This window comes from Barbus barbus (assembly GCF_936440315.1).
Source record: "Barbus barbus genome assembly, chromosome: 50".
In the NCBI taxonomy this organism is placed as follows: domain Eukaryota; kingdom Metazoa; phylum Chordata; class Actinopteri; order Cypriniformes; family Cyprinidae; genus Barbus; species Barbus barbus.
The window spans coordinates 3,720,710-3,747,032 of NC_136728.1; the positions used below are offsets into that span (position 1 = coordinate 3,720,710).

A 26,323-nucleotide genomic window follows, 5' to 3' on the forward strand; every position below is an offset into this window, starting at 1 on the left:
TGAAAAAGCTCTACCTCCTTTAGTGGACTTTGCTAGGTACTACCAAAAGTCCAGAGTTTTGCGACCTTAGGGAGCGGGTTGGATTGTAGCGTGGTAGAAGACCAGTTAGGTACGCAGGAGCTAAACCATTTAGGGCCTTATAGGCAAGTAATAATAATTTGTAAATGATGCGAACTGAATAGGTAGCCAGTGCAGAGACTGTAAAATTGGGGTAATATGATCATATTTTCTTGACCTGGTAAGAACTCTAGCCGCTGCATTTTGGACTATCTGTATCTTGTTTATTGAGATGCAGGACAACCAGCTAGCAGTGCATTACAATAGTCCAGTCTAGAGGTCATGAATGCATGAACTAGCTTTTCTGCATCAGAAACAGGTAGCATGTTTCGAAGCTTGGCAATGTTTCTAAGATGGAAGAATGCTGTTTTTGTAACATGGGAAATATGATTTTCAAAGGACAAGTTGCTGTCTAATATAACACCCAGATTTTTGACTTTAGAGGACGTAACAGTGCATCCGTCTAGTTGCAAATTATAATCCACGAGATTCTGTGTACTGTTTTTTGGTCCAATAAGTAATATATCTGTCTTATCTGAATTTAATAGGAGGAAATTATTGGTCATCCAATCTTTTACACTTTTTACACAATCTTTTAGCTTAGATAGTTGAGAAGTTTCATCTGGTCTTGTTGAGATATATAGTTGAGTATCATCAGCATAACAATGGAAACTAATCCCGTATTTTCTAATAATATTACCAAGAGGCAACATGTATATTGAAAATAGCAGAGGACCTAGGACAGATCCTTGTGGTACTCCATACTTTACTGTTGATAATTGAGATGACTCCCCATTTAAATGAGCAAAGTGGTAGCGATCGGACAGGTAGGATCTAAACCATCTTAAAGCCTGTCCTTGAATACCAATATAGTTTTGTAATCGATCTATGAGTGTGTCATGGTCTATAGTGTCGAACGCAGCACTAAGATCAAGTAATACTAGCAATGAGGTGCAGCCTTGATCTGAAGCAAGAAGTAAGTAATTTGTAATTTTAACAAGGGCAGTTTCTGTACTATGGTGAGGCCTGAAACCTGACTGAAATTCTTCATAGAGATATTTTTTTTGCAAGAAGGAGCACAATTGAGCAGACACAACTTTTTCTAAAGTTTTTAACATAAACGGAAGATTTGAAATGGGTCTGTAATTTGCCAGTTCATTAGAATCTAGTTGTGGTTTCTTAATAAGAGGCTTAATAACCACCAGCTTGAATGGTTTTGGGACGTGACCTAAAGATAACGATGAGTTAATAATATTGAGAAGCGTTTTTTCTGCTACAGGTAACAACTCTTTCAGTAGTTTAGTGGGTAAGTTTATTTAGCTCTTCCTATCCAATAGTTTTAAAGCACTGCAGTTTTTCTTTGGGTGCGATGAATGAAGCTGAAATACTAGACGCAGTAGAATCTACATTTGATATTGTATTTCTGATGTTATCTATTTTATCAGTAAAGACAGATCTCTACTGTACGGCGTGAACGATGGCGAGATTAGGCATCCAATCTTATGAGCCTGTATCAGATGAAGAAACAGATTTTGAGAGATTTTGCAAGAATGTTTAGCATCTGTGGTATGAACATGATCGCTGTGAGATGCTGGTGGAGTGAACGAGAGAAAGTTGTGAGTGAGGGCTCTGTGTTGCCAAATCCAGCTGATTTAAGCATTTTTGGACTGGTCTTTTCCACTTTTTTCAGTTTAGGGTCAGCGATATCTTTATCTTATCTTAATTGCAAAAGATTTGAAATTATTTCGGTTTATTTTTATTTATCGCTTTTTGTTTGTTTTAATAGCAATATCTGGAAACACTGCATCGATGATTCGGCTGTGCAGATCCGGCTGGCCTAGAACAAGGGCTAAACATTAATGATCCCAACTGTAACGACACAGTCGGTGTTATGTTGGGATTCGCCTATTTTTCAGTGGTCTTTTGCATGCATGAGATTTACATAAGGAGGAGGAAACAATGGTGTTTGAGGCTCAGAGTATGTCGTTTCCATGAACAGAACTCTTATTATTCAACTATGTCAAGGGACATACAGTTTTCCATTCTATGGCACCTTTAAAATAGGCCTAATCCCAGTATTACTCATCGTAATAGCATTTTACTAGTAACAATGCAATTACAGAGCTCTATAATTCAATTTTTACTAGTTAAAAAACACATTAAAGATATGTTGAACTGTAGAGCTCTCTAAATTAATTCCTACTAATAACGTAATTTCAGACCTCTCTAATTCAGTTGGAGAGCTCTTTAATTCAATTGTTACTAGTAAGAATTGAATTAGAGAGCTCTATTCGAGCTCTTATCTTTTATGTGGTTTCATATATAGCTCTATATGATCTGTCATTCCCATCTGTCGCTGTAATCGAGCGAAGTACCAAACAGAAAGATGAAACGCAAGTTTTCTTTTGATTTCCTCAGAAAAAAAAGCACCCACAACAAAAAAAGGCCAAAAAATCGGAGAAAGCGCCCACGGTTAGAGAGAAAGTCGTGGGAGCTCTTTCAGAAAACTTGAATAACGAGCTGCTCTGGGAATAGTGTCATTTTAACAGTGAAGACAAGAAACAAGTGAGAGTATGAGAGTGTCTATCAAAAACAGGCAAAGATTCAATTTAAAATGTTTCCTTTTTCCTAGCAGTGGTTGTGTGTTGAATTTAAACACATTTTTATTACATTAGGGTAAGTTTTAATAATAATTTTTAACCTGTAGCCTGAGTCCTCTATCCTCCTGACTCCCAGCTATAGAGTTTTGTCCTCTGTAGAGGACATTATGTTATAGCAAATTTCTCCTTACATGCCACAGTTTTCTTATAAAAGACATTACGTCACAGTTTTAAGTCTGCATGTCCTGTAAAGAGTGCATTCCGGGCGTTTAGAGTTTGGACGTTTATTACCACTTCCTCTCCTTGTGGATGGCTGACATTGATTTAATGATCATATTTAACACCCTTTTTCTAAATGTGTATAGATACATTGTATATAATGGTAAAAAAAAAAAAAAAAAAGTTGAGCCAACTTAAAATTTTAAAGCAAACAGCTTTTTGCTTATTCTTGCAAAATGCTATATCAAACAATTCTGCTATATCTTGAAATACCCAAGAAAAATACACAGCTCATTCAGTCAAACTGAAAGATTATTTGTTGCTCAACCTTATTATCTGAAATAATTTATTTACGTCTTTGTGAGTGGAACTTCCCCAAACCAGAAGTGTCTCTAATAATCAATAGGCTCGTTAGGAAAAAGGTGGATACTGAAGATAATGTTGATTTATTTTTGTGGCTGATTTAGGAAGTCTGTGATTTGCACCAATCAGAATTGCATTTTTTTTTTTAAATCAGTAGACATTAATCAGACTAAACCCCATATCAAATTTTGGGATAGATTTACAGTCTTTATAATGGCAGGCATTGTATGAAGGTCCTAGATAATGTAACTTTCACAGCTCACAACTTTCAAAAATGTTTTATGAAGTTTTTGTCTCCTGATCAGTCTTTTTATACAGACTGATTCATCAGCATGTTGTAAAACAACAGTCAAATCCATTGAACACATACTTTACTTTTAGTTTTGCTCTCATATAAAGACCATTTCTCCACAATCGAATCCATTTCTGATGGACATAACCAAGTTCTGCAGTATTTTTTTCCCCCTCATTGAATATCTTGTTTTACTAGAAAATATGTCAAACTATGGAAGCAAATTAGCTGTTTCATGTTGACTTCAGAAGATTTTTTATGGACCTGAGTGGGCAGAATTCTTACTGATGGTATGAGTAATTTCACAGCATACATCCATAAATTAAAGCTATCACATTGTGCTCTTTGGCCAGCAAAGCATTACAGCAAAACCAATGGTTTTTGATGTCTAACGGTTTTTGAGGCAAGTGAGTGAAACAAACCTGAAACCCAGGATGTTCAGAGAGATATGAAATGTCACGAAGGCAGATCACAAGCCACTAAATACAGTTTGTAAAGCAACACCAGGGTTACAGTAACACTTCCTCAAAGTTTAAGTGTGTAATTTATTTGATATCCTATTCCTTCAAATGCACAGCTTTGACTATGTTTGAGATGTTTTACTCACACATTTGGAATCGAGAGGGAATCAGGGTTAACAATATGCCCGACTTTAATGACAATATAGGCTATCAATGTGCATTTTGAGGCAAACATGGTCACAATTCTGAATCGCTCACCAACAGATGGAGGAGCTTCCCTGCTCAGCTGAGAGATCTGCTGATGCAAATTCAATTTGGCACCATACACCTGTGCGAATCAGCCTTAAAAACAAGTTTCATACCGAAATGTGTTCAGTTTACAACAATTGCAAGTACACATTGCATTCTCAGCATTGCCACAAGGGGGCAATTAATGACATAAACCTATAAGTCAAAATTGACTTTTGGGCCAACTACCGTCATGACCGTTCATGGAGAATGCTGTCGAAGTCTGCCAGGACAAGGCAGTTTACTTGGCGGCCATCTTGGAAGTGCACTTAGACAGCTATTTTCAATAAGGCTAACCAACAGCAGCTCTATGATGCTGTCATCAAACATCAAAAACTATCATAAAGACCAGGTTGTGATTTGGCTCAGTTGGCTCTTTGAATGGCAGAACTTATGTCGGGCATTGCAATTTCTCCCATTCATCATAAAAGCAATGGTCCAATTAGTAAACTCCTTCCAACAGCCAGTTTCATTGGTCAACTCCATCACCTCGCAAGAAACGTTCAGATTTCATATACTAATTTCAGAATTTAGAAAATCATTGATGGATCAGTTTGAGACAGATAGTAATGCTATAAGGATCCATTGCCATTTCTTTACTAAGGTTAAGGTTAGGGTTTTAGGTATTTGGTCCCAAAAAAGTGGTACGATATGGTGCGCTATTTTGGTACCATTCACAACTTCTGACAATGGAAATAGAAATAATTGCATACTGCTCAGTGGAAATGAGTGTTTACTGTAGGGACTTCACACCATAAACATGACGCTCAACAAAACGAACTGTGATTGGTTGCTTTACATGTCGGTCATTGGGCAGTCCTTGGCCAAAAAAAAAAAAAGGCCATGGAGTCCAGACCTTTTGAAGATCTGGCTATGTGAGACTACCTGAGTAATGACACAAACATTTGAAAGTAGCTCTATCACCCAATTGAGTATTAGTGTTGTAAATACAAGAGCCACATGAACCACATGCATCTGTACTCAGTTAATTTTTCCAGCCTATACATACACTAGCTAACGACTGTCTAATCAATGCAACCTTTCAAAATGATTTTTAAATGAACAAGCATGTATTATAATCATCCACACACAGATATGCCTCTTTTTTTCTCACTTCATCTTATTGTCCAAACCCGTGTTAGATCACTAGACATCTGCCTCCCATATAAATCCTTTTTATTGTCTACGGGCACCACCCTCCCTAACTCCCTCCCTCCCTCTCTCCCCCCTGTTTTGGTGTGTCATGCAGTATAGCATTTGTGTAGTGGCTGACTGCGTTTCTCTCTAGTGGGACTCTTTATGTGTCACTGTTGTGTGTGCTGCAGTGACAATGGGAGCGAATGTGTGACTGTGCATGTAGGGGTGGGGAAAAGAGAGAGAGAGAGAGAGAAAGCGAGTAGCTAGAAAGAGATAGAGCGCGTACACGAGGCAGGAGGCGCTCCCACTAATCCCGGCTGCGACGCCAAACAGCATTGCACCGGCTGCTACAATAGTCTTAATGGAGGCTCAGGCAGACTCTGGTGCTGCAGGTAAGAGCAAACATTTCTTCAGCCAGCATGCTGCGACGCATTTAAACGTGCACTCCCATTGAATTCAATAGCCCGCTGTAAGAGCTGCCACCATGTCTTTTTTTTCTTGAATGCACAGACAAAGCAAGCAGTCAGAGGAAGCCGGTAGTGCTCAGTGGCTGGCAGCTTGCATTTATGCACATGGGAAAAAGCACAGCAACTTGGATACATTTAGGGTGGTGGCTTATGAATTATAGCAGAAATGTAGAATTGCTATGCGAATAAACGACAAAGGTCATGAGCAAGAGGATTTTTGGATGCGAGCCTTTTTGAGAATTTGACATTGAGTTGCATCTTTTGCAGCGGTTGCTTTGGGACAATGGGAGTTGGGTACCACTGGGTGCTGCTAAAAATATAGTTCATCTCGGCTTGTATGGTTTAGATGGAGAGCCTTTTGGAATAAGCAAATATATCGCAATCCATGCACCAATATTTGCATGACTGGCACGCACAAAGAGAGAACAAGCCAGCGTAATCTGCTGTGTGTGGGCTAATGAGAGGTGCGAGGTAGGGAGGGATGGCCCCCAGACTGCGGAGAATGGCCACAGCTGGAAAAGTCTGTATCATCACATAATGGATTCTTGAGATGTGGGACAAAACATAGTACAGAAGTGAAAAATAAGTTTATGTACCGAGAAATTGTATGAATCTGGATGAATCTGTCAAATGTGTTCTGAGGTATTCGCCTAAGGTTGAACGCAATCTCCTGCTACTTCCGTCTTTTCACAAAATGTGTTTTTTTAGGTCAATTTAATGTTAATTTGAAGTCATTTTTTAATTATTAAATTAAAAGTATGTGAAATCATTAAAGTTAGTCATGCTTTCTGAACTGTGTGTAAATTCTATAATTTCCTATTTTGCCTTTATGTTTTTGTGAGCCCACAGTCAACGTAGCCCCAACCAAGGCCTTGCCAAAACACACAAGGCACACACCGCTATATATATATATATATATATAATACTATTATAAAATAATTTATAATACAATAATACATCGTATAATACTGTAAAATAATTTTGCTTGTAAAAAAAAAAATTGTAAAAAAAAAAAATAAAGTAAAATTGCAGGACACGTTTTGCTGCATATCTCAAAAATATGCGTTCCAAAAATACATATCCAGTTGTCCACTTGTTTTCTTGTCCCATGTGTGTAATTGAAATGCCTTCAACGATATAAAACACTTGTCTGCTTTGACTACTACTGCAAGAAATCAATAGAGAGCTGAAAGCTCTTTAAACACTCAGGGAAACACAAGCATCTTCTGTTTCACTTCTTTGGCAACCGCTGGCAAACCCCATTTGAGAACGAGACATGGAAAGCAAGAGATTGGCTGTAGACATAGAGCTAAACTGTGATTAAGAACACCAGAGGAACCACGTAGCAATGCTCAAGCTAGTACAAAATAACATCCACGCAGAACACCATAATGACTCTATAGCAACATGCTAACAAATGCTGAGAACACCCTAACAATTGCATAGCAGCGCACTGGCAACAACTCAGAACATATCTTAGCAACCACTTAGCAATGTGCTAACAGCCATCCAGAAGACCCTAGCAAACACATGTGCTAAAAGCCACACAGAAGACCCTAGCAAACACTTAGCAATGTGCTAAAAGCCACACAGAAGACCCTAGTAAACACTTAGCAATGTGCTAAAAGCCACACAGAAGACCCTAGTAAACACTTAGCAATGTGCTAAAAGCCACACAGAAGACCCTAGTAAACACTTAGCAATGTTATAAAAGCCACACAGAAGACCCTAGCAAACATTTAGCAATGTGCTAACAGCCATCCAGAAGACCCTAGCAACTTTATAATCTAGAAATGCAGTAACAACCACTTAGAACACCTTAGCAATTACACAGCAATTTTCTGGCTACCACCCAGAACACCTTAGCAACACCATAACAACATGCTAACAGTCACATAGCAATGTGCTAACAACCATGACCCTGGCTACCACTCAGAACACCCTAGCAACCATACCCACCTTACTTTTCAACATGCAAGTAAGCTGTTTTCTGTCGATGCGCGAGACTTCCAGTTCATTAGCCGCTGTAGGGAAATAACAAGAAGAATAAGAAAGTGCAGTAAATGGTAAAATGGTTCTCAACTCTGGCCCTCGAGGTCGACTTTCCTGCAGAATTTAGTCTCCTTATTATTTATTTCATTTTTTTAATGTATTTATTCCTTTTTGTAGAGCCACTTAGAGATCGAGAGTTCCAGAAGCTTCTGAAGTCCTCCAGCTCTGCCAGTCTCACCAGCGAGGCGTCCTACAATGCCTCAGGAGAGCATGTCGGTACCCCATCACATCATGGCAGCCAGTTGCTGATCATTGAGAAACGACGTGAGTGAAACTCTGACCTGTCAAGAGCACATGCAGGTCATATTTCATCCAAGTCAAAACAACTCAAAAGCAGAAGTGACATTTTGTGCAACAAAGATTTTTTTTTTTTACATTTATTTTCCATTTTCACTGCAATTAATAAATTGTCCTTAACATTAACAGTGATCTAGATTAAGGGAAAGGAAGTGGTGTATGGCCAAGTATGGTGACCCATTCTCGGAATTTGTGCTGTGCGTTTAACCCATCCAAGTGTACACACAGTAGTGAACATACACCTGGAGCAGTGGGCAGCCAATGCTGCTGCGCCCCGGGAGCAGTTGGGGGTTTGGTGCCTTGCTCAAGGGTCTCACCTCAGTCGTGGTATTGAGGGAGGAGAGAGTGTTGGTTATTCACTCCCCCACCTACAATCCCTGCCGGACCTGAGACTCGAACCCACAACCTTCGGGTTTCAAGTTCAACTCTCTATCCATTAGGCCACGACTGCCTAAAGAATAAAAAAAATCTGATAAGGTAAACAGGTTTACTTTAGATTCCCATAATTATGAAAGCTTAATTAACGCCGACAGACAAGACAGACCAGGTTACTTCTGGAATGAAACAAGGTCTCGGCTTTCAAATTTTTAAGAAATTCAAACAATAAATAATGTTTTGTGGCTCTTTAATGTGTCATGACACATTATTGGCTCAGCTCAAACGGCACACGTGAACGGACGGAGTGTCTTTTCATATTTACTCAATGCATGAAATAAACATGAATGGACATCAGAACGTATTTTATTTCAACTACGGAAAGATGTCAAAACACAACATTTTTCAAGTTTAAGGCCACCGAAAATGTACTCTCCTGTCTGATTTTTTTGTCGGACAAGATGGGGAATTTGGCGTTATGATTGGTCAGATCACCTGTCAATCAAGCCCTTTGCAAAATGTCAATTCTGACTTTTTTCTTGCAATTGCAAGTTTATATTTTGAAATTCCCTTCACAAATCCGTCACAACAGTCCGACAAGCCATAGCGCTTTCACGCCACACATCATGTTCCCACACAGTGAAAAATACATCACGGAGCAAAGAGGAATCTGACAACACACCATCAGACAAGACAGAGCAGGTTACTTGTAGTGTGAAACAAAGTCTTAGCTTTCAAATTTTGTCAGAAATTCAAACAATAAATACCGTTTTGTGGCTCTTTAATGTGTTGTAACAGATTGCTGTAGCGCCTCAGTTCAAGCGGCATGTGAACTGATCCTCTTTTAATATTTACTTTAAGCATGACATAGACATGAATGAACATAAGAAGGTATTTTATGTCAACACCTCAATGTACACCATCAGACAAAATGGCAGATTCGGCGTTATGATTGGTCAAAACACCTGTCAATCAAGCTCCCTGCGAAGGGTCAATTCTGACTTTTGTATCTCGCAATTCTGACTTTATAACACCGAATTGCAACTTTATGTCCTGTATTTCTGACTTTATAACCAACATTGGCGAGTTTATATCCAGCAATTAGTCACAATTACTTTTTTTTTATTCAGTGGTGGAAACAGGCATCCATACTTAATAGCACACCCCTTAGTGCACAACATGTCTGAGCAAAGAACAATGAAGTCAATTTAAGAATATCTTTGAACTACTCTTAACAGGTCATCTGGTTATAGTAATGTAGTTACATTCTGCTATCTTCTGCCTGATCTCAGAGCCTCTCAGCAGTGTGTCCTCTCTGGAGGTACACTTTGACCTCATGGACCTGACGGAGCTCACAGACATGTCTGACCAGGAGCTGGGGGAGGTGTTTGCTGATTCAGATGAGGAGAATCATACAGACTCCCCAGCAAGTGAGTCATCTCTCAGACTTATACAGTTTTTACCACACCATGAGCTTTAAAGTGAAATCTATCCAGTCCCCAAACATATTCTTCAGAATCTCATTTAAAAATTAAAGTGGGAGAAATAGAGTGCTGCAGGGATGATGACATATTTTTGTAGGTCAACCCAAGAGTTAGCATCCCGAGTTCCCTCGACACGAAGCCAAGAGAAAATAAGCCCTGTGGCCAGGTTAGGCTATAAACAAACTACAGCATGGCTGCGTAACCTAAATGCCGTGCATAATTTCCGACAACTTTCAGTCTTTATTTAATATCTTCAAGCTATAATAGTTCACAAAGGCAGTAAAAACTCACTAGTGAGTAAATGAGGTTTCCTGTATGGTATGATGAGGTTTAATGTCCCTGACAACCTCTGGAGTCCCATTAGCAACATGTTTATAACCACTTTATTCAAGAAAAGTAAAAGCTTAAAAAAATTACGAGTGGGGTATTACTATTATATTTTATGTAATATAATAAAATGTGAAAATATCTTGAGCTTGTTTTAACCATATACAGTACATTAGTTCAGGCATTTAGCCAAAAATCCATTCAAACCGGATGTGCAAATATGCTAACTAATGTCTGTGTTTTAGGTCTTATTCCTGCAGCACTCTATTATCTATGACTGAATGTTCACTGTGAAGCAAGACAAATAAAATAGATGGATAACATTTTGAGTAGTAGAGTATGTTGGATACCTGGCTGCTGGCACAGTTCAGTGATTCCATGGAAATCTACAGTGAGCACATTATTATTTGATTAAGTTCTGAGCTGAAGTGCACAAATGTGCACATATTAAATATTTACACTATGAGGCAATGTCAGCGGCATTCAGAGCAATCCAGATTAGCATTACCTCAAACCTGCTGCTTAAATGTCTCCAAGTTATATGAATAACATTTGCCTAGACCCCAAATTTGGCAGTGCTTAAAATGCAGACTGAGAGGCATTTTTACTTTTGTTTGTTAGTAGGCATTCCTACTTAACTGCTGTATCCTTCTATATTATACTGACCTCACTGTATAGCTATGCATGAAACTAAACTTTAACTAAACACCTACAATGTCTATCACTAATGTGGCCTCAGATTGCTGAGTCTCATTGAAAATGAATGACATCCGGATGCTTTTCTTACTACAAATCCCTGTCAGTGTGAATATCCCTAAAGACAGCATGTTGAGGAGTCAAACAGATAGGACACAAACAAGCTCTGTTCCAAAATCTAGTGAGCTGCTTTGATGTCTACTGCCTACATGGGTAGCAACTCTCCAAAGCAGCATCTGTCATGGAACCTCTTAAGTGACTGGTTTAAATAGCTCATAATTGGCAGCAGCTCATGGACTGAAATCTCAATCCCATGGGTGGACCTAGGGGGTAACCAGGGGAGGATGTGGCCACCATAAACTGAAGTGTGGCCACCCCTTTGACCACTCTGTTCAAATCCCCCTGGTTCTGAGGGATCAATATCCTACAGAGTTCAGCTCTAACTTGCCACAAACATACCTGGCTGACAGTGTCTAGTGATCCTGAAAATTATGTGATTAGCTGGTTCATGTTTGTGTAATAGGGATTGGAAATAAACTCTGTAGGATAGTGGCCATCCAGGAGCAGGTTGGGCACCCCTGCCTAAAACCACCCTTTCATGATTCTACCTACTAATGTAGGGGAAGCTGGCCCTGGTCCTGATGGGCTACCCTCCTCCAGACTTCATTTCCAACCCTTCTCCAATACACCTGCCTGCAACTTAAGTAATCCTGAATACCTTGATTAGCTGGTTTAGGTATGTTTGCTTAGCGGTGGAGCTAAATTCTGCAGGACAGTAGCCTTCCAGAGCAGTTTTGGCTACCCCATACAAGGGATGTCCAACCATGCTCCTGGAGAGCTACCATCCTGCAGACTTCAGTTTCAACCCTGCTCCAACACACCTGCCTGTAATTATCAAGCAACCCTGAGCACCTTTATTAGCTAGTTCAGGTGTGTTTGATTGGGCTTGGAACTGAAATTTGCAGGATGGTAGCCCTACAGGAGCAGGCTTGGAGACCCGTCACATTAAAATGCTTTTGTGAATGTGAAAAGTACTGTAGAATTGAGCCAAAAGAAAGGTGGGTTAGAAGGCCAATTTTGCAGCCTACCTGTTGGAACAGGATTCATGAGTGGACCCATGGTACCTTAAAAGGCCATGATGGTAGGCAACTGACTCGATTTTGGAACAGAACTATAGCCAGTGGTTATAAAGGTGTTTTTCATTAGTTGGTTTTGTAAGTTCACCCCGCAGATCGCCAGCAGCCACCATTACCTAGATTTCCACACAGCGGTTATGTCCGCTCACCCTCCTGGACCCGCGGTGGAAAAGGGGAACAGCAGCCTAGAGATCGAAAGCACCACAGTGACTCCGAAAACACAGAGCCAATGTTGAAGATAGAGCGCTCTCAATCTCAGCAGCCTTGAGCCAGGGACAGCTACAGGGGCTTAGGAAGAAAATAAAGCCCTTGTGCAGAAAGTGGACGTTCCTTCTCAAGCAAAAAGATGAGGAACTCTTGGGATCAAAGGACATGGGTATCCCACCTAAAGATAATGCAATCCCTTCGTCCATTATGGACAAGAAGAGAGCTCCAAAAAGCTGGGATAAGTGTAGACTCTTCCTCAAGATGGGACAGACTTCATCCAACTAGGATTTTGGGACGCCTCTTTGGGATCTAGTTACTTTCAGTCTTCTCCATGTGACTACTGCATACGGAGAACTTGAAGCATGATGTAGCATTATGGAAAACACTGGCTCAAGCAAAGTGAATCTAAGGAGCAACTGAGGAATTCCACAGTGATTCAAATCTTCAAGGAACTGTTTAAAGAACAGTGCAAAGTATCGCAGCAGCAACTGTGATAAGACATTTCCAGAGAATCTACAGCATAGTTCAAGACATGGAAAAGTTACAAGAATTCCCAGCAAAAGTGTCCTTCGAGGAGATTCTGCATGAAAATGGGGAGACCTAGAAACAAAGTGAAAAATCTTGTAAAAATTTTAATGCCTAAGGCCTGAAACATACCCTACGCAAGTACATGAACACAGACATTTTGAGCTACACAAGATTGATTTCATACATCTTTGCATTTCAGAATTTGTCGGAACAGAATTCATATTGCACTGGGTTCTCATCTTTACCGACAAGAGGGTGTTGACCTAGTATTAGCATAAACCCATGGAGTCCAATCTCGATATGGAAGGCCACCTTCCTGTGGACTTTAGCTCCAACCTGCCCTATCATATTGGATAGGATTGGATAACCCTGGTCAGTTTTATCCCTTAAGGCAGTGTTTCCCAACCCTGCTCCTGGAGGCACACCAATAGTACACATTTTTAAACACTTGCTAAATCAAATACACTTGATTAAACTCATCAGCTCGTTAGTACTGCAAGACCTGAACGGATAGATCAGATAAGGGATACATCCAAAAAGTGATGGTGTTGGTACTGTTGGTGTGCCTCCATACATGGTGTGTTAGGAAATACTGCTGTCATGTTGGAACATCAGTTTAAAGAGTATACTGCTGAATGTGTTATTTTAATTTTGACCAACTTTTTGATGGTAATTATCGCCCCCTTGAGTAGTGAAGTTTGTTATAGCCACAGTAACACAAGAACACACATCGCATAGCAGGACCACACAAGCATTCTGACTGGTGTAGAATATGTTTCTGGCCTAACTTAACAAGTACAGCATTTGAAGTTGCACTTAAATTGATGAAAGGGAGAATAATCTTTTAGCAATATGTTTTTAACCACTCTGTATCATTAAATGTGATTAATAATTTCACATCAGAAAACATTCAAATCAGTCCTCAGTTGTGATCACTGGTGCACAGCAGGAAAATATGTTCGATTCACATATAATCCTAAAATTGGAAAAAAGCTACTGGGTGGGAATTCCAAATGCAAATCCCTAAGAGTAAAATTCTGTTGGACAAATTTTTGGACTCCTATCAAATTTGTACTGTATTTGTCACCAGGGTTATTACAGGGTTCAATGATGTCAAGCATGATCTATACACAGGGTCACATTGGAGAAGAAATTTACAAACTACCAGAATCATTAACAAGTCTGCCAAATCAAGGAGGACAGAAATCTAACAGGAATAAATGTGAAATTACAAAAATCAGATTGTTTTTCCTCTTTCTTTCTCCAATCCATTTTACTGTATTTATTACTGTAAAACGCAAGTCTTGTGACACAACACCCTCTCAATTAGCTCTAAATGGAGACAGCATGGTACAATTTAATTTAATAGATTATATGGACAGCACTGGTCATGCAGACACCAAAGCATGATACACGTGATATGCAACTCAAAAGGTTCGCTTTTCAGGCAAAAGAACAGTCCAACAAACAGTGCTTTTGTCTGAGAAGATGCATTTTGTAAAGAATATCCACAAAAATAAACTGGGCTTTTATATTCTTTCATAATTTAACAACCATAAATAATAGCAAGATTTGTAGCTCAATGTATTGTCATCGTATTTTTAGATCGCACTGATTCTGGATGCTACTTGGTTAACTTTCACCCATCTAAAATGGGATCGTCCCTGATGAACAGAACGCTTGGAAGAGGAAGTATGATAAATCATCTAGTTATGCCCTACTTCTGCTGATGTCAGTGTAGACTGTTTTGCCCTTTCGACAGATTAGAAACGGTAAATATAACCATGGAGAAGTGGTGAATTCATAAATATGTATGCACCGAGTTACAAGCTGCAAAAATGACCCAATTAATTCTAAGGGTCAGATATAAGGTGGAAATTGGACATTAAAGAATAAATTATGACAGACAAAAAAATAAAAATTGTGCAAGAAACCTTGACTTAAATTATAAGTAGACCTTGTGAAAAACTATGTATGAAACAACTCCTTTAATTTAATTAAACAATCACAATTTCACTTTCCAATCATTTTTTTCTTAGAACACAAATGAAAGTTGTACACATATACATTTCTTACACTTCTATTAAGAGGAAGAGAGGATAAAAAGGATATAATGGAGTTTATGATATAATGGCAGAAACTGAAAGATACGTTTTTGATCTGGCATAAAGAGTTCAAGGTGTTTGGGTGTCAAAGTTTATCAGGCATAGTTTATGCCGACATAATGCACAGATTAAGGCATTTCAAATTCAGTAAAATTTCCCTGCTTTGTATCAACAAGGGAAGTGAAATGCAAATACTAACAAAATTCACAATCTTCCTCATTTAAGCCAAGATGACTGCTTTCCCACCAAGTTTCCACAGTAAGGCAAGTGTCAGAGGCAGGTGGAAATTATTTCGAGGACTGTCTTTATTTCAAGCAGCCTGTTTTTCCTGTGAAGCTGGAGGTTCTTCCTGGGTTTCTCCTCTCTCTCGGTTCCAGTCCTTCAACCCTTCAGGAAGACTTGTATCTTCCTCAAAGCTTCCAGTGCCCTCCACAAACTCCTCATATGTGGACTTCTCCTCAAATGGCCTGGGCCCCAGCAACTCTATCATATCAGCTTTGTCTAGAACTTCTTTTTCCAGCAAGCGCTTACCAACCTATTCACAAAAACAAATGCATATTTGCATCAACTAGGCTACCTGGCAGAGATGGTCAATTTGCAGTTCTTTATGCTTGAAATATTTAACACTGGGTCATTCTAAATCCTGGAAAAACTAATTCCTGCGTTATTCTGCTTCATGTTTTACACTGCTCATAATTTTCCCAGGGTTTACAATTCATCTTATGTATTGATAAGCTGACGATTGACATTGTACATTCAAGTTTTTTCCTGAATGGACTTACTAAACATAAAATGAAACTGATGCGTTTTCCATCACCATTTGACAAATTTCTCCTCAAACCCCTGAATAGACTGTTTACAATGCTGTGCCTCCGGTCACATTGCAAAGCATGTAAATATGAGGAACGCAACTGGATGTCTGTTGCTAAGCATTTAGTTTCACACAGTACAAGTTTGCCACTGCAATACACTGCAAAAGCATTTCCAGCCCTAACCCTGGGTAAAAAGCGGTGCTAGCCCGGCTTCTAAATTATGTATGAATGTATGAATAAAGTATGAAGTGTTCCTTTATCCAGGGTTTAAATCAGGGTTTAGACGATATATAACCCAGGGTTAAGCGCAGTGTGAAAAGCCCTTTTGAAATCTTACCTTCACTCAAATCAGAGATATAAATCTCAACGTATGAACTAAAAACTTTGATTTAAGGTAAAGCTGAGTGACCTCAACACAACTGTTGAAGATTATACCACTACTTTGGCTTATTTAAAGAAATATGTGACCAAGGACCGAACCCTGAGGCACTCTGCAGGTCACTAGTTCTGGCATCTCTGGCATGACTTTGAGGCCTGTTCTAATGGCAGCTAGATTCCACTCTATTTAAAGCTATATATCCAAGCAAAGCATGAGGCACCACTGTTTTCCAGGATAAAGTAATATCAAGCTGTTGGTTGTTCTCACCATTTCCACTTGCTCGTGTTTCTCAGTGACGAGTTCCAGTGTTCTCTTGAAGGCCCGGTCGATCAGATCTCTGACCTCCTGATCAATGAGTTCTGCCGTAGCCTCGCTGTAGGGCTTCTCCAGAACCATCTCACCCTGCCGGGGCAGGTCAAATGACACCTGACCCACTTTCTCGCTCATGCCAAACTGAACAATCTACAACAGAAAAGTAAGGGAAGAAAACTGTCAAATAAAGTTGCCAAAAAAGTTGTCTTGTAATCATAAAGTTATAGGTTGAAAGCCTCAAGAAGCAATCAATGGGCTATCACCACTATGTTGATTAATCACTGCATTACCTGCCAGAACAGTCCAAGAATCATTCTAAGAGATTGTTAGCAGATTAACCAAATAATTATTCGTTTCAGCTCTACTCCAAAATGGATTGATCCTGTAAGTATTGTACATTTGGATAAAAGCTTCTGCTAAATGAAAAAAGTGTCTAATGTTGCCATGTCGTTATAGCAAATGCTGTAGCACACTGAAGCACTGAATGAATGATAGAAAGCAAGCACAATCTCTGACCTGAGCATATGCTGACTGTGTGACCTTCTTAAGGTCGTCTTGAGCCCCAGTCGTGATCCTGCTAAAGAACACCTGCTCGGCCACGCGCCCACCAAGCATCATACACATCCTGTCGAATAGCTGCTCCCGTGTATATAAATACTGCTCTTTTGGAAGGTACTGTGCATAGCCCAGGCCTTTCCCTCTTGGAATTATGGAAACCTGGAACATAAAATTAGGGAATGAGTAAATGAATCCAATAAATTTCAAGAAAACAATTGACATATGACAAAATTTAATCTGAACTGTACAGCTGCAATGCTAATCCTGGTGGTGTAACACGATGCTCGTAGATTATACAAAGTCAGTTTTGCCCCTTGTTCATTGTTAACTTTTTTTTAAAGCAAAGACAAATGACAAATAGCTTTTCTCATTTGAAGCTAAAATATGTGTTATTTATTTTATTTGGTTACTTAAGTTATGTAATAGGAATTTAAAATATATTTTGGGAAATAATATCACCTTGAGCAATGGGTCGGCATGTTGGAGAAACCAGCCCACTACAGCATGCCCTGCTTCATGAAAAGCTACAGTCTTTTTCTCATTGGGTTGTAAAACTTGAGTCTTCTTCTCCAGACCTGTAACATGAGAGCACAAAATATGGAATGACTAAGAAATGTATTTTATTTTAAATTTAGGATAGTTAAAGCTGCATAAGCCAACTCAAGCAATCATACACGAAAAGCTTCAGCATCACTAAAAAGGAATGAATTAAGAAAGTCTATATTCCTACTTTGTGTTATCTAATGGAAGGAAGCATGTCGATAAGAAAAAGAATGGGACCCAGGACTGAACCCTGAGGTACACCACAGGTCACTGCTGACATCACTAATAAGACTTGCAGATCTGAACATGTACATCATTGTTAGTAGGATGTTTGTAGGATATGCTGCAATTCTAAGCTCTTCCGTTTACCTCCGATGACTCTGTCGATGGCCTGCTCAAAGTGCTTAACACGGATGAATTCATTTAGATGTCTAGCAGCAATGAGAGCTGCTTCATTACAGACATTTGCAATATCAGCACCTGGAGGAGAGAAAAATTAGTGTCTTTATATAGCAATAACAGCAATATTATGCCTGCGCTTATGATTACTTAATTATCATATGAGCTACATCAGCCTACGCTCACAAATTGATTTCAAATATATAATTATCATACAACGTATCATTTTTCTGCTATGGCTTGCACATTTATTCTGTTCAATAGGAAAAGAAGTGTCTAACTAAATCAATACTAACTCACCAGTAAACCCTGGTGTAGCAGCTGCCATCTTCCTTGCAATGGCATCACGGTTCAGATTTGGATCCATTTTGAGTGGCTGGAGATGCACTTTGAATATGGAGGCTCGACCCTTAATATCAGGAGGTCCTGAAGGGTTGACAGAGTACAAACCTTAGATAGTAGAAAATATTTGTCCTAAAGCCCACTACACATGAATATTATTGGTGGTCAACTCAGTTTGAAAGACAAATAACACTTGCTGCAATTAATTTTTGTTAGGGCTTTTATGCCTTTTTTATTAGATGGAAAGTAATGGGTGGAGGGGGGGGTGGCAGGCTCGGCAAAGGACCTTGAGACGGAAATCGAGGTCACCGTGAGCACAGTTGTGCTATATATCGAAGTACTAACCACTAGGCTATCGGCGCCGACTGCTGCAATTAATTTCATAATATATTTACTCAATAAAAAAAAATTAAATATGAAAAAATGTAACCTGAACTAAAATATTTTAAACTTAAGAAATAAACAGACTTATTTAAATAGCAACATTTTTATTCTAATACAGTATTTTTTTTAGCAAATAAAGAAATGGTTAAATATTGAAATTAATTAAAAAAATGTTTTAAAAAAAGCAGTAACCGACAGTGCACTCTGGAATATAATCCCTTTATAAAGACCAGGTGAAATTAAATATGTATTAGATATTCAAAGACCTGTTTTCATGATATAAATGTGTATTTGCTGAAAACTGACAGTATATAATAAAGTATTATTATGTTTACCTTTCTAGTACCAATAATAATAGAAATTCAAAGACTACCATAATACTATTTCTTATACTTCTTAGTTTGACAATTTATGAGCCAGGACTGTTAAAGGCAGTAAACTATTAAAGACTGAGAATGGGGGCTCCTGTTTATCTGCATTCAGGTGCTGATATTCTCAGCGCGGGTCAAAATAAAGGTTGTAGTGCCATGGGTGTAGGTTTGCTTTTGACATTGGTGGGGACAAGTAGAGCACTTAGAGTAGATTAACTTTGTTAATTCCTGAAGTGAACTTTTATTTGGACTGCTGTGAACTGGGTGAAATACCTGCGAGTTGTTCTAAATGCGGATGCACTCCAGTGTGCAGCCTATTCTTACTCCGTCTATGCATGTGCATCCTTGAAAGCACAGTTTTCTAACGCATTTACTTTTAACTTCTTAGGTAATATCATGGTATGACATATTTCAGATGCATCCAGAAATACAAAAACATATTTAATTGTTTGATCAAAATTATTGCTAGGGACGATTTTGTAGTCACTGGATATTGGTAGGGACATGTCCTGGTGTTTTGACTCAATTTTCTATAAAAAAAAAGAAGGTTTAAAGGCTGAAATGTGAAGTTTACCATTTTATAAAACTTGGTTCTTGTGAAAACCTGTATCTGAACTTTTACATTTAGTCATTTAGCAGATGAAATTAAAGCTTAAATATCCTGCAGATACTCTGCTGGTGAGGAGGGTTCATTACTGGACCTCAAGCAGTTTTAGTTGAAGACCCCTGATGTAATGTATCACTTGATGAATAAATATTATATACATTCTGTGGCACTGAATTGAAGGGCAAAGTTCTTACCCAAGTAAATCTGTCTGTCAAACCTCCCTGGTCGCATCAATGCAGGGTCAAGGACATCCGGCCTGTTCGTACCAGCCAGAACTACAACATTTGTACTTGTATTGAAACCTGTAAAAACAAAAATATCTATAATGTTGATTTGGGATCTTCAAAGGATTTTTCAGATTGAATCCAAGATCTCAACATCATGCACACAAATTAAACTACGAGAGTTTTCCATAAGCTCCATGACTTTCAATACAACTTATTTCCACTATTTTAATCTCTCCTATGACCTCTTGATCAAACCTCGGACTGCTTACCGTCCATTTCCACCAACAGCTGATTAAGTGTGTTTTCCTGTTCACTCTGCCCACCGAAATTCCCTCCGCCCCTTTTCCTCCCCACAGCATCGATCTCATCAATGAAGAGGATGCACGGGGCGTTCTTCCTCGCCATAGCAAACATGTCTCTCACCTAAAAGTAAATTACAGGTCAAAAATACTTCATTGTAATAGAATTTACAGTCATTGGAAATCAACAGTTCACTGCTCAAACTTACTCTGGCTGGACCAACTCCAACAAACATCTCCAGAAACTCTGAACCGTTGACTGTAATGAAGGGAACGTTTGCCTCTCCGGCAGTAGCTTTAGCGAGCAGAGTTTTACCTGTTCCTGGAGGGCCTGACAGCATAGCACCCTGAAGAAACACAGAACATTAATTAATAATAACGTTCAGCTAATAATCTTCACTTGTTTTCCTTCTGGAAGGTCATACCTTAGGGATCTTAGCACCCAAATCCAGGTATTGTTGTGGGTTCTTTAGGAAATTGACAAACTCCATGATCTCCAGCTTGGCTTCTTCACATCCAGCCACATCCTTGAACTTGATGTCTATATTGTCCTTCATCATCTTGGCGGTTGATTCGCTCATGCTGAAGGGCCCGCCCCTTCCTCCGCCCATCCCTCCTCCCATTGGCCCACGTCGCAGAGTGAAAAGCAAGAAGCCAATTAAAAGCAGGGTGGGAATGAAATTCATCAGAAAAGACCTGGAGAAAGAGGAAGATATAGTAGCATATATATATATATTTATATTAGTTAGGTTTAATATTAAAATGTGTTTTAATTATATATTATATACACTTATTAAAACACATTATTTGAATGCATTTATTGATGTTTATTGAAAACATTTATTGATGTTTATTTGCAGTCATTATGATTTTTTAAAAAGAAATTGATTCTTATTTCATTTTTAATTGACATAAAAGACTTTACAAAAACGCATTTTTCAAATAAATGCCGTTCTTTCGAACTTTTGATTCATCAGTGATTGCTGAAAAACTGTTTTTAACATTGAGAAGAGTAAGAAATGTTTCTTAAGCAGCAAATCCACATATTAGAATGATTTCTGAAGATCATGTGACGCTGAAGACTGGAGTAAAGATGCTGAAAATACAGCTTTGATCACAGGAATAAATGACATTTACAATAGAAAACATTTACTGTACTAATATTTTTTTCATCAAATAAATGCAGACTTGGTGAGCAGAAGAGACTTAAGAAGAGACTTAGAATTAAATAAAGTCATCCCAGACTCACCCGTCACTCTCGGAGGTGTAGACCACCGCTGCTCTATGGGACGGCTCCAGACCCAGCTCATAGTGAGCAGCTTCCAGATTCCTCTCAAACGCGTCCACACTGCCGATGTTAAACCACACGTAGCTCTGAAGGTAAACAACATATTAGTGCTATTCCACAAAGATATGAGCTACTGCACAGCAAATGACTGGAACTCACTCCTTCAGAGCTGTCTGCGCCGGGGACCAGGATGACCCTGACAAACTGTTTGTTCACCACCTCTAACCGGTCCACCTGAGCGGAAAAAAGATCGTTTCAGTGCCAAAACTGACACAGTAGCACTTCACCTGTGTGACCCTTGAAGACCTTTAAAATGTGTTCATTATCAAGAAAAAGACACACAACACTGGCAGACCTTCACACGTCTGTAGGCTACTGAGAAGCTAAATTCACCGCTCAGATGCCATGACTCTTTTCTGTTAATCCCAGATATTGTTCTCACCAGTCCTCTGCCCAGGTACCGATGGACAAAATCCTTCCAGGTAATCTCTTGGCCCGGATCTCTGAGGTAGAGGTACAGAAGGACGGACGCAACGCCTCCCATTGTGATCAAAATATAGCGGAAATCCTTATCGTCCCACGGTACATCTCCCTGAGTGACATATTAAAAACATACGTGCCTCAATATTACTGCAATAATAAATGATTACTTCACGAAGATAAAAAAAAACATTACCTTAATAGAAATTATTCTTTAAAAAAAACAACAACAAAAAACCCCCTGGACATTAAAAAAAAAACAAAAACAAAAAAACATATACCATGATGTAAACTCATAACAATAAAGGCCAATTATGACTACTGTTCTCTCTCTCTCTCTCTATATATCTATATATATATATACCAAATGTTACCAAAATTAGTATGAAGAACCCAAAAACTATTTCTAGACCAGAGAATCTCATTCTTATCACCATAGTGTGACAAAAACACGACTCTTACTGCCATAATTACCGCTGTCAAAGGATTAATCGCATCCAAAATAAAAGTTTTTGTTTACATAATATATGTGTGTGTGTACTGTATTTATTATATATATTTATATATATTATATATTTTTTTTTTTCTTAAATATATATACACATGCATGTGTGTGTATTTATATATACATAATAAAAATAAACAGTACACTCATATATATTATGTAAACAAAGACTTTTATTTTGGATGTGATTAATCCTTTGACAGCACTAGCCATAATACCAAAACATAAAAACATCTTACAAAGATAATGAAGCTTGTTCCAGAAAACTGGAAAGTGTGTTTAAATATCATGAGAATAATGCCACAATTGAATGATCTTAAATCCATTTCTTCAGATTTTGGGGTAAAACATGAATGACCTTTCAATGTTTACCTGTAACAATCGACTCTTCCAGTCTTTCCTCCCTCCTTTCCTTCCTCTTCCTCCTCCTGGCCGAGGCTCTGGTCCACTTGCTTTACCATCTGACGGTTTTATGACAGTTATTAATTATGATTCAAGTGAAAACAAATACTGTCACACATCTAATGATATATCTTACCTTTAGGTGCATCGGTGGAATAAGACAAGAGCGGGAATGTGTAATGATTCCCAATGGATGAGCCTGGTTTAAGGCGGTTCAGGACTAAAAACTGAGGAAGAAAGGAATTATGAGCTGAATTATGAATCATACTTAAAACATACAGAGGTGGCCGAAATGATAAGAACGCTAGTATTTTCACCAGCTAAAAAAAAATGTTATTTCTATCTTTTTCTGTAGTGTGGCAGAAGGAAATATCAGTTTACATTTCCTAACATTCATTTTGCCATTAATTGTAATAATCCAGTGAGATTTTAATAAACCAGTGCTCCACAGAGATCTGATCTAATCATCATCAGTCTGTCTGGAGACAGACTAAATCCAGAAGAGCAACGTCTCCAAGATGCTTCAGGAAACCTCCCTGCAAAAGCTACAGTGCTGTTCAAAGTGTTATGCACTTGTAGAAAAACAAGTGAGGATGCTGTCAAAAATAAATGTCATAAATAGATTTTCTTTATCAATTAAAGAGTTTCTCAGGGAGCTTCAAGGAGGTTTGGAAATACACTGATATTTCTACTGACACACTAGCAGTGCTGGGGAAAGTTACTTTTAAAAGTCATGCATCATTGCGTTACTCCCTAAAAAAGTTACTTTTGCGTTACTCTTTAAATATGAGCAGGGCTTGATTGATTGTTTTTAATATAAGAAGTTCTATTTATAGCAAATGTAAAATCCCTTTCACACCAAAAAGTGTACTGAATAAACCTCAGGCTGAAGGAAGAGTATATTCACGTCTGTACAGGAGAAGGTTCAAAACTCTTCAGCAATAAAACACAATGAAGCACAATTGTTAGTTTATCTAAAGTCATTTTTGCTTATTAGTATGGCTGAACTGGATCATCAAAGGTCAGCAGCAGAGACATCGGTTAATAAATGGGATTAGATACATTTGTGTTGTTTAACATATTTAATTATTGCAGGTTTGTCATATTCTGAGTTTGCATCTCACTGTTTTAATTCATTTGGATGAATACTAAATCAGTTTTTTGCGAGTGAGATGAATTACTGCACATTCACATTTAGTCCAGAACTACAGTAACACTTTTTTGAAAAAGAAACTCAGATATTTTGTTGTAAATGAAAAAGTAGTGCGTTACTTTACTAGTTACTTGAAAAAGATTACATAGCTTGCGTTACTTGTAATGCGTTACCCTCAACACTGCACACGTCAGCAAAAGATAGATGTAACTGACTTAAACCCATTTTTGAAGCTGGAGGGAAATACTAGTGTTTATCCAGCGCTCACTCATCATGACACAGTTATTTGTTACGTTACGTCACAACAAAGATGCGTTACATCATGTCAGAAATGATTATATGACAGATATATAACATATACATACACTAGTCAACATCTGAAGTGGATCAAAGCGACTAACTCTGATTAACTTTTTGATTCACTTCAAATGTTAACTACTGTATATGTGTATACACTCACACTCACACACACACACACACACACACACACACACACACACACACACACACACACACACACACACACACACACTATGATAGATCGGTGTGTGTGATGATATATAATGTCACCCGCGGATGAGCAGCAGTGAGTCTCGCCGCGGCTCCGGTGTTGAGGCGCAGTAAACCTCTGGATCCGGAGCGCACCGCCGCGGAGAACAGCCCTGCCATGAGCGCCACACTTCAGCCCAAACCCTTCACAACAGTCTCCCTGAACCGATCTCCATGAGTTGAGTAACTGCTGCTCTGAATGACATTTCCACCGACAGGACCCCACAGGCCGCCTCTGCGTGACGCCTGATTAAAAATTCCAATTTCCTTTCGTTTTGAAAATTATTTTTATGGATAAATAAGTAATTATATTTATTGAATGTGTTTTGGAGATTAGAATTCTTTTTAGTAATATATATGTATATATATCCATTGAGAAAATGTAATTTAGCTTTGAACAGGCGGTACAAGGCGACTACATGCATATGCCTGCCGTGCATAGCGTGAGGGCGTGACTTTTTCATGCACAAACCCCGCCCCGCGACCGATTCTAAGGATTTGATTGGTTGCGTCTCTTCCTCCAGGGGGCGCTGAGTGGCTCACAAAACAAAACACGCTTCTCTGTTGAGTCCCATTCAAAACATTCACTCCTGAGGGGTATTGCGCAACAGTAAAATTAAGAAAGCCAGGATAACAGAACAGTCGCGGCTTGACCTAGTTTAATCAGTGCATCCTGGCTTAATCCGTTGCGCGTTTGCTGAGCCAGGATGAGATCGCGCGGATATGTCGAGCCAGGAGTATATAGTTTGGATAAATGCACGTTCACGGCATTCTTAAAAAGATCACGAAATCGATCACAGAATCACCGATGCAAAAATGGACAAAACCCGTGCGGCATACTTTTCGCCTAATGAGCAACAGCTTCTTATGGAAACGTATGAAGAAGTGAAACATATAATATGTAAAAAAAAGGCAATACAGCTGCTGTGATAAAGCAAAGAGAGAATGCCTGGCAAACAATAGCGGACCGATTGAATGCGTAAGTAGTCCAAATAACCAGTGCTCCACTGAAACACTCATAATTACAATTCAAGGAGTTACTTGTCATTTTCAAAAATAATTGTATACTTTGCCTTAAATGTGACCAGTGGACATGCATTTAACATGAGGAATAATTGCAAACACCTACCCACTATGTGCATCTATTTGATCCATTTAGTTTCTTTTATGTCTATAATCTGTTTAATTTTTTTACTCTTATCCATTTGTATGTAGGTTTTGTTTCTAATTGATTTGATGTAATCTATAATCAGATAATTTGCTCTATTTTTATCCATCTAATCTATTTTATCATTCGTATCTATCTATTCCTCTTAAAGAACAAACATGTCTGGCCAAAAAAGGACTTGGCAGCAAGTCAAGATTAAATACAAGAATATTTTGCAGGCTGGTAAGTGACTTGTTTGCGGAGAACATAGGTGACATGTTTGCTGACATTTTATTGTCTGTGCTGATTTAAAAAAAAAAAAAGTCATATATCTGGTACGGGGGGTGGCCCTCCAACCCAAGACTTCACCACAGCAGAGGAGCTGGCCCTGGACTTAAATAAAGGGAAGCCAGTGATTGAAGGGATCCAGGGAGGGACAGCCACTGACTCTGGCCCAGCAAGGGATACTGGCCTC

General features: G+C 38.7%; 2 protein-coding genes across 3 annotated transcripts; one reads left to right on the top strand and one right to left on the bottom strand.

Annotated features, from left to right (window-relative positions):
• The first annotated feature begins 5,686 nt into the window (after positions 1–5,686).
• Positions 5,687–14,218, top strand: dbndd1 (dysbindin domain containing 1). Its single transcript, XM_079414517.1, has 4 exons — positions 5,687–5,809; positions 8,054–8,200; positions 9,901–10,038; positions 12,347–14,218. The coding sequence occupies exons 1-4, from the start codon at positions 5,779–5,781 to the stop codon at positions 12,517–12,519; spliced, it is 489 nt and encodes a 162-aa protein (XP_079270643.1). The 5' UTR covers positions 5,687–5,778; the 3' UTR covers positions 12,520–14,218.
• Positions 14,041–24,947, bottom strand: afg3l1 (AFG3-like AAA ATPase 1). 2 transcript variants are annotated; one of them, XM_079414515.1, is made up of 16 exons: positions 24,723–24,947; positions 23,136–23,226; positions 22,970–23,058; positions 22,055–22,204; positions 21,772–21,846; positions 21,574–21,698; positions 20,750–21,020; positions 20,534–20,671; positions 20,295–20,448; positions 19,993–20,100; positions 18,395–18,520; positions 18,065–18,175; positions 17,612–17,727; positions 17,111–17,311; positions 16,550–16,744; positions 14,041–15,626 (listed from the first exon to the last, which is right to left on the bottom strand). In XM_079414515.1, the coding sequence occupies exons 1-16, from the start codon at positions 24,819–24,821 to the stop codon at positions 15,402–15,404; spliced, it is 2,274 nt and encodes a 757-aa protein (XP_079270641.1). In that variant the 5' UTR covers positions 24,822–24,947; the 3' UTR covers positions 14,041–15,401. The 2 variants fall into 2 exon arrangements, with proteins under 2 accessions (XP_079270641.1, XP_079270642.1); XM_079414516.1 differs by having other exon boundaries at positions 14,331–15,626; positions 24,683–24,898.
• Positions 24,948–26,323: the final 1,376 nt, after the last annotated feature.

Excerpts from the sequence above, each read along its gene's own strand:
- dbndd1 (XM_079414517.1), top strand. The coding sequence starts at position 5,779 with ATGGAGGCTCAGGCAGACTCTGGTGCTGCAG. Across the intron at positions 5,810-8,053 it reads GGCAGACTCTGGTGCTGCAG|AGCCACTTAGAGATCGAGAG; the intron begins GTAAGAGCAAAC and ends TCCTTTTTGTAG. Across the intron at positions 8,201-9,900 it reads GCTGATCATTGAGAAACGAC|AGCCTCTCAGCAGTGTGTCC; the intron begins GTGAGTGAAACT and ends GCCTGATCTCAG.
- afg3l1 (XM_079414515.1), bottom strand. The coding sequence starts at position 24,821 with ATGGCAGGGCTGTTCTCCGCGGCGGTGCGCTCCGGATCCAGAGGTTTA. Across the intron at positions 21,699-21,771 it reads GCGCAGACAGCTCTGAAGGA|AGCTACGTGTGGTTTAACAT; the intron begins GTGAGTTCCAGT and ends GTTTACCTTCAG. Across the intron at positions 20,449-20,533 it reads TTGGAGTTGGTCCAGCCAGA|GTGAGAGACATGTTTGCTAT; the intron begins GTAAGTTTGAGC and ends ATTTACTTTTAG.